At 42.3% G+C, this 8,186-nt stretch overlaps 1 protein-coding gene across 3 annotated transcripts in view; it reads left to right on the forward strand.

The window, feature by feature from the left end:
• GABRB3 (gamma-aminobutyric acid type A receptor subunit beta3) overlaps positions 1-7,966 on the forward strand; it is a 228,811-nt gene extending 220,845 nt beyond the window's left edge. For 2 of the 3 annotated variants that reach the window (XM_047769463.1, XM_047769462.1), the window contains exon 9: positions 6,144-7,966. In XM_047769463.1, coding sequence (XP_047625419.1) covers positions 6,144-6,479 — 336 coding nt within the window. In that variant the 3' untranslated portion in view covers positions 6,480-7,966. The remainder of the gene's footprint in view (positions 1-6,143) is intronic. The other variant, XM_047769464.1, reaches the window with a different exon arrangement.
• Positions 7,967-8,186: the final 220 nt, after the last annotated feature.

An 8,186-nucleotide genomic window follows, 5' to 3' on the forward strand; every position in this document is an offset into this window, starting at 1 on the left:
CGTGGTATTTGAATTTCATAAAGTGGCAGAAAGTCATAATTCTTGCCCAGGAATCAGAGCCGCAGGCTTGACGGTATTCTTTTTATTTAGAGCAAGATTTCATTCCTCACATGGCAAATAGTTCCTTATTTTCCTAAAACTAGAATATTCTACTTATTTTGAAGCTTGAAGATAAGTAGAGAATGAGATATCAACAAGATACCAATCTGGTGACATATTCTTGGAAAAAACGAAAATCCCTCTAAGATACTCTCCACACGAGATGTTTTCGTCTCTGAATATTTGTGCCTGTCCAGGTTATAGAGTGGGAAGACAAATTACATTGAAATCAATGAATCTAATTATAGTAAATATGATACATACTCCTCAAAATAAGGAGTAATCATGAAATGCTTTAGAAATTACAAGTTATCATCTGCCATTCTATACAGGGCATTTCAGTCCTATGTTTCACCCACAATCACTTCCATCTGTTTTAAGATTTAAATTCTAGATGATAGGGAAAGATTAGCATCTCTTCTGGAAGTATTTGTTTAAAATGTTTGGTTTCTAAGATTTAACAGATTTTAGTAACCCTTTAATTCTTTTTATAAAATAAATTTTATTGGAGTACAGTTGACTTACAAAGTAGTGTTAGTTTCAAGTGTACAGCAAAATAAATCAGTTATACATATACATATATCCATTGCGTTTCAGATTCTTTTCCCATATAGATTATTAAAGTATTGGGTGGGTTACCCTGTGCTATACAGTAGGTCCTTGTTAACTCTCCATTTTATATGTAGTATTGTGTGTATGTCAATCACATCCCCCTAATTTATCCCCCCCCCCATTTCCCCTTCGGTAACCATAAATGTTAACCTTTTAATTCTTGCAGAAAAAAAATACATTCTAGCAATTTGGGTATAAATTTTCTGCACACTGGTTCACGTTTATATGAAAACTATGCAAATGTAAAACCGTGTCGAAATCAGCCAGACTGGTTTACTCTGAGGGCTTATTAATTCAATATATCTTCACTTCCTTTCAACATGATTGTTCCATTGTAGCTGTTCACCCACTCTGAAGTGGAGCAGTGTAACTATATTGGTTCTCAAATAGCTCCACGGAAGCCACAGGTGGTGGAGAACCCCAGGCACACCAGTTTTGTAAATATTGATGGCACTGGGTTTGGCTTCCCTCAGGATGAGTTTCCTTCACTGGAACCCAAGGTGCAGACGTAGACCCACCCTCCTAAAGTCCTTTCCCAAATGCACAAAACTGGCCACAAGGGACAAGGGAAGACAGGACACTGATTCGTACAGATTTGTCACTAAGTCTTGAAAACTCAACTCGGTATTCAGTTGACCTTACTTTGTGTGTTTTCTTCACACTCCCTGGAGGCTTTCTGAAACCAACATATACCTTATTATCTCTTTACCTTTTAGATCCTCTCCTCCAAGAATCCCTCTCATCTTCATCATCCACATCTTCTCCTCCTTCAAGACTTAAGCCAGACATTCTTGTCCATGGCACTGTCCTAATTTTTTCTCTTATTTGTTCCCTTCCTGCCGCTGTCACTCCCTGCTCCAAGCACAAGGTCTTGTCCCTGTTCTCCCCAATTCGGGGCACATGCTTTATGCCTACACAATGGCATGCCACATTTCCTGTGGTCACCACGACTTCTCTCCTAGACAGCATTCCATTCTCTGCATATACCAAAATGTGTACACCATGGCTTGGATGTGCCTGTGTGGCTTGGATGTGTCCATGAATGGTGACGTTTGTCATCAGTTTGGTCCCACTGAACCCACATGATTTTCTCTCTCCTGGTGGCAGTGGGGGGTGGGAGCAGTTTATAAAGTCTCTTTTTAAAACCAAGTTACCCAAGGCAATCTGCAGATTCAGTCCAATCCCTATCAAATTATAAATGGCATTTTTCACAGAACTAAATCAAAAAAATTTTAAATTTGTATGGAAACACAAAGACTCCCAATAGTTACCATTGTGGCTCAGCAGGTTAAAAACTTGATACAGTGTCCCTGAGGATGCGGGTTTCATCCCTGGCCTCACTCAGTGGGTTAAGGATCCATTGTTGCTACGAGCTTTGGCATAGATCACAGATGTGGCTTGGATCCTGTGTTGCTGTGGCTGTGGTGTAGGCCAGCAGGTAAAGCTCCAATTTGACCTCTAGTCTGGGAACTTCCATATGCCATGAGTGCAGCCCTAAAAAAAATAAAAATAAATAAAAAATAATTTTAAAAAACCCAGTAGCCAAAGCAATCCTGGGAAAGAAAAAGAGCTGGAGAAATCAGGTTCCCTGACTTCAGGCTATACTACAAAGCCACAGTCATCAAAACAGTATGGCGCTAGCAGAAAAACAAAAATATAGATCCGTAGAACAGAATAAAAAGTCTAGAAATACACCCTCACATCTATAGTCAATTGAAAAAAAGACAATCTCTTCAATAAGTGGTGCTGGGAAAATTGTACAGCTACATGGAAAAGAATGAAATTAGAACACTCTCTAAAACCATTGACAAAAATAAACTCAAAATGGATTAAAGCCAAGTGAAATGCTGAGTCACTAGAACCATCAAAGTCCAACATAATAAACATGGCACAAAATACTCCTTTCCTTTTTTTTTTTTTTTTGCCTTTTCTAGGGCTGCTCCTGCGGCATATGGAGGTTCCCAGGCTAGGGATCGAATTGGAGCTGTAGCCACAGGCCTACGCCGGAGCCACAGCAATGCGGGATCTGAGCCACATCTGCAGCTTACACCACAGCTTATGGCAACGCCAGATCCTTAACCCACTGAGCAAGGCCAGGGATCGAACCCTCAACCTCATGGTTCCTAGTTGGATTCGTTAACCACTGAGCCACGATGAGAACTCCTACTCCTTTCCTTCTTTAAGAGAATTCTTGACATTTCTTTATGTGTTATTCATTCTACAAAGTCATTCATCATCATCTCCTATATTTTGATAAAAGGAGCTTTGCATATGGCATTTTTGATAGCTTGAAAAGAGATGACAATGTCAGCAGGTATTTTTAAATGTGCTTTAAGGGCAATATGTAGTACTTTTAAAAAGTGCATTTACTGGCGTTCCTGCTGTGGTGCACCAGGATCAGCCACATCTCTGCAGCATTAGGATACAGGTCTGATTCCCTGGCCCAATGCAATAGGTTATAGGATCTGGCATAGCCACAGCTGCACATAGGTCATAACTGTGATCAGATCTGACCCCTGGTCCAGGAACTCCATATGCTGCAGAGCAACTGAGAAAAAAAGAAAAATAAAATGCATTTACTGATTCCTTGAAGCTCTTACCTGCTAGATCCCTTGAGAGCAAGGACCTTCTCTCACTCCTCTGTGCCTTTGTGTAAAGGCCAATTTACCTGACCCATCATACTCGCCTCCTTTTTGTCTTAGGTGCTGGCTGCCCACAGCTTCTGAAGCAGGTTCAGATCACCCCCTTCTTAGGGAGAGTGACTACTTCTGGTGGCCCCAGCAGGTCCACAGCTCCTGGGTGATCTCAGTGGAGGATATTCCACTACTCTGTCCTTTGCTGCCTCCTCCTGTTTTCAGCCACACCTTCATTTACCTGTCAGGCTGCTCCCCCGTCATGACTCCGTCTCCAAACCACAGGATGCTTCATTGATTTTGAAATCAGGAAAATAGACTTCTCTGTGTTAAGAGTGTTACTGCCAATCATTCAGTGCAAAGAACAAAAGAACAGATATAGAACACAGGTTCCAAACGCAGAAGTTTACCATTCCTGGTACTTTTGAGATACAAAACCCATCAGAAATTTTCCCTCTACTGAATAAAACAAAAAACAAAACTCCCAATATTCTGTCAGTGCTCCATTCCTTCTCCGTGAAAAGCCTTCTCCCCAGAAGTTCAGAGCTATCTTGGTCTGTTTGTGTCTTCCATTCTCAGGACACTGTAGACCAGGATCCATCCCTACTGGGCCCTCCCCACTCATCATGCAGGAATACTGAGCACAACCTAGGCTGACGCGGGCCAGTACTGTGCTGCCTCCATGTTGAAGGTGTTTCTGAAGGGAGTTCAGCAAGGGCCAAGAGGCCAGGTGGGAGCAGGGGGATAAGTAACTCTTTCCTCCTTTCCCATGCTGTCAACTGCAAAGATGCAGAAGTGACCAGATTGTGGCAAAGCATCAGTGCTGTGGCATGGCCTCCAGGAGATGCTGGGATAGGTTGCAGTGGCTGGCGGGGGGTGGGGATGCAGGGGGCAGTTCCTCACCACCTCCTGGTATTTTCTCTCAGACCACCCTAAAGGAAGAGAAGCCAGTGTTGTATCTGCCTATCAGGTCCCCTTTCTTCACTTTTTCCCTTCGAATCCATCTTTTTTGTTGTTGTTGTTCATCCTGCCACATAAGATGGGTTTCAGAAATATGTCACTTTTTCATCCAGAAATCACTTGAATTTCTCATTACCTAAGGGATCAAGATGAAATCCTTTTCATTTGGGTCAGTCAGAAGACTGGATACAGTGGAGCTCAGCTGGGTTCTTGGCTAAGAGTTTAAGGAGACTGAAATCAAAATGTCAATAGGGCTGTATTTATTTGGAAACTCCTCCCCCAGATTCATTCAGGTTGTTGACCATGGTTCCTTGTGGTTATAGGACTGCCATCCCTATTGTCTTGCTGGCTGTCAGCCATAGCTCGCCTTTGCTCACAGAGACTGCCCCCTTTCTTCTGAAGCCTTCCCTAGAGGCCCCTTGATCAAGGGAAAATCCAGTCCTTCCTTCTCATGTCTCAAATCCCTCAGGCTTTCAACTTCTGCTGCATCTTTCTGACTTTCTCTTCTGCTTTGAGTTGGAGAAAATGCTCTGCTTTTAAGGGCTCAGGAGAAATGATTGGGAGAAATGATCGGGCCCACCTGGATAATTCAGGCTACTCTCTCTAGTTTAAGGTCCCTGACCTTAATTATGTTTTCCAAATCCCTTTCACATGCCAGGTAATGCACTCAAAGGTCTGGGGAGAAAGTGGTGCCATCCTGATGACCACACCTCTCCTTCCCCAAGCATGATTGAATGGTGTTCCCAAACCACAGAGTAGACATCTGAGTCCTTTGTGGTGCCTTTGTGCCAGAGCACGAGTGGTCCCGGGATGTTTGCAGTCCTTCCTATGTCAGAGCCATCTTCTTGGTGTCTGGGGCCATCCGACCTGTGGTTCTGGCACTGCTCAGAGACCTGCACAGGCCCCTGCTCTTCATGGCTGGGAATCTTCTCTGCACCCCTCTGCACATTGAGCTTAAGGCCTAGCTGCGGGCTTGATCCATGGAAGTTTCATGGCCAACCAATAAATAAAATGGACATTGGCACCATTGCAAATGGTCTGAAGCTGTATTTAGCACAGAATATTTTATTTACTTATTGGCCACACTCTTAGCATGTGGAAGTTCCCCAGCCAGGGATCAAACCTGCAGTGACAACGCTAGATTCTTAACCTACTGTGCCATCAGGGAACTCCAAGGTGTTATTTTAAAGTTTGGCTCCCATATGAGAAGGGACTTTTAGCCTGCCTTAAATTTAGCTCTTAAAAATGAGGTCTCCCTGGCATTCCCTAGTGGCTCAGGATCTGACATTGTCAGTACTGTGGATCGGGTTCAGTCCCTGCCCTGGGAACTTCTGCATGCCATGGCTGGGGCAAAAAAACAAAACCAAAAACAAACAAACAAACCAAAACAGGACATCTCCTGCCAGGACCAAGATGGGGTGAGGAAATTGTATTTGGGGGCTTTTCTAATCCACCAAGGTCATCAGGAGTGTCCATTCATCACAGTACTCACTTGTTTTGTCATTGCAATTTGGATATTTTTGTACCATCAGGAAAAGGGACAAACTGACTTCCAGAAAAGAGTGGGAGAGTATAGTTTCTATGCAGTGTATAGTTGCAGAAAATGGTCATACTACCTAAGGTAACATCTTGAAAGATATTTGTACTTTAATTTGATCTTCATTAAGATCTTGCATCTATCATGTGAAATTTCACTTTGAAAAGGGCCCTCTTATTTTGTCTAATTTTCTACGTGAGAATTTTAAAACCAATTGATGTAGGTCTACCCTGGGTTTGCATATAGAAGTCAGGTTCTTGGGCATGCTAGCTGTCTAATGGGGTGTGTTTTCTTCCCCTTAGGTGGATGCTCATGGAAATATCCTGTTAACATCGCTGGAGGTTCACAATGAAATGAACGAGGTAGCAGGCGGCGTTGGTGATACCAGGAATTCAGCAATATCCTTTGACAACTCAGCGATCCAGTACAGGAAACAGAGCATGCCTCGGGAAGGGCGACACATGGGGGCCAGAAGCATCCCGCACAAGAAGACCCATCTACGGAGGAGGTCGTCACAGCTCAAAATTAAAATTCCTGATCTAACCGATGTGAATGCCATAGACAGATGGTCCCGGATTGTGTTTCCTTTCACTTTTTCTCTTTTCAACTTAGTTTACTGGCTGTACTATGTTAACTGAGTGACTGTACTTGATTTTTCAAAGACTTCATTTAACACTGAGTGAAATATTACTCTGCCTGTCAAGTTTTTATACCTGTACACACACAGAGACACACACACGCAGACACACACATATATACATACGCAATTGTATATATATGTGAACTTTCTCAGCATATATATCAAATACACGTGTATATGAGGATGTGTGTGTATATGTTTCTACGCACAGGTGTGAGTACCTGTGTGTATGTAAAACAAATACACATACATATATACATTTTGCAGCTATGGACAATTTAACACAGGATGCATATTAAAGAAAGGCATAGTTTTTTTCTTTTTTAATTGAAAGGGACAAGCATCGTCTAAATATTATGCCTTGAGAATGAGGGCGCGAAACACAATATCATCCCAAAATGTGTCTTTTACTATCCTGAGTTAGATGTTTTAGTTTAAAAAGCAGAAAGAAACTCTTAGTTATTCTTCAGGAACTCATACAGTGGTATTGCTAGTTTAAAACAAGCCACACTTCATATCCTTTTTCAGTTTATTCAGCGAAGGCTTTTCAGCTTTCTTGGCAATGAGGTTGACTTTCGTGGGGCAGACTTTTTCTGTACTGGTTCAGCGGGCGGGGTGAGCTTCTGATACTCGCTCGCCTGTTTCTTACACACGGGGAGGGCCCACCTTGATGTTCGAACTTCCATCTTCTGACAGCCCATCGAGGATGGATGGCATCTCATTGTAAGTACTCTGCTGTACAGTGTTGTTGTTGTTTTTTTTTCCTCTCACTTGGACTGGATCCAGCTGACCCATCGTGTGGGACACAGCGGCACATTTTGGCAATGTTGAGTTGACATTTCAGTCACTGAACACCTGCTCCACATCTCATGGATTTCTAGGCCTGGTATCTAAATGGAAAGCTTAGACGTCTCAGGTTATTTGTTCCTCTAAGGTAAAAATCATCTAGGATGATTTTCCCCCTCGTCTTTAAGTTATCAATCACTCTTGGAACATTGTATGTTAATATCAACTATATTTGCATAATATGCATTATAATATGTATATTTACCAAGATTCTGTTTCTTATGCTTGCTCTCATGGCAGCATGCGATGTCCTCTTTTTCTTTCTGTTATGTAAGTACTTTCTGTTCTCTAGAATTCAGACTGAAGCGCAAACACTTCTGTTCAATTTCAGAAACTGAGACACATCCTCATGCCTTTATTTCTGTATCTGACATATCTCATAAGCACACCCAACTACTCCTAGTTTAACTAGGACGCTGCAGGAACATGCCCAGTCCACACCATCCATCACCCAGGGACCCATGACCATTCTCTTGAGGCAAAGGACAGCAACCTGACAACAAACACAGTCACTTTTGGTTCCTTCTGATCCACAGCCTCATCAGTATTTGGACTTTTTAAAGCTCGTAGAAACAAGACAAGGTGCACCGGTTTCATAGATGCAACCTTAACTTACTATTTAGATGAGATCTTTCTAAAGAAAAAAAAAGAGATGATATATTTTTTGTAAACAATATTTCTATCACAGGCATCCATAAACTGAAATGACTACAGTTGTGCAAACAGATGTCACAGTGAAGTTAAGCATTTGGAGAAACAAAAAAGCAAACTATTCAGGAAAGAACTGCTAAATTACGACTTTATCCCCAAATACCACATATGCCTCACCCTCTCTGTTCTGTCCGAAACCCAGGACCAG

This window comes from Phacochoerus africanus, chromosome 2, assembly GCF_016906955.1.
Source record: "Phacochoerus africanus isolate WHEZ1 chromosome 2, ROS_Pafr_v1, whole genome shotgun sequence".
NCBI lineage: Eukaryota > Metazoa > Chordata > Mammalia > Artiodactyla > Suidae > Phacochoerus > Phacochoerus africanus.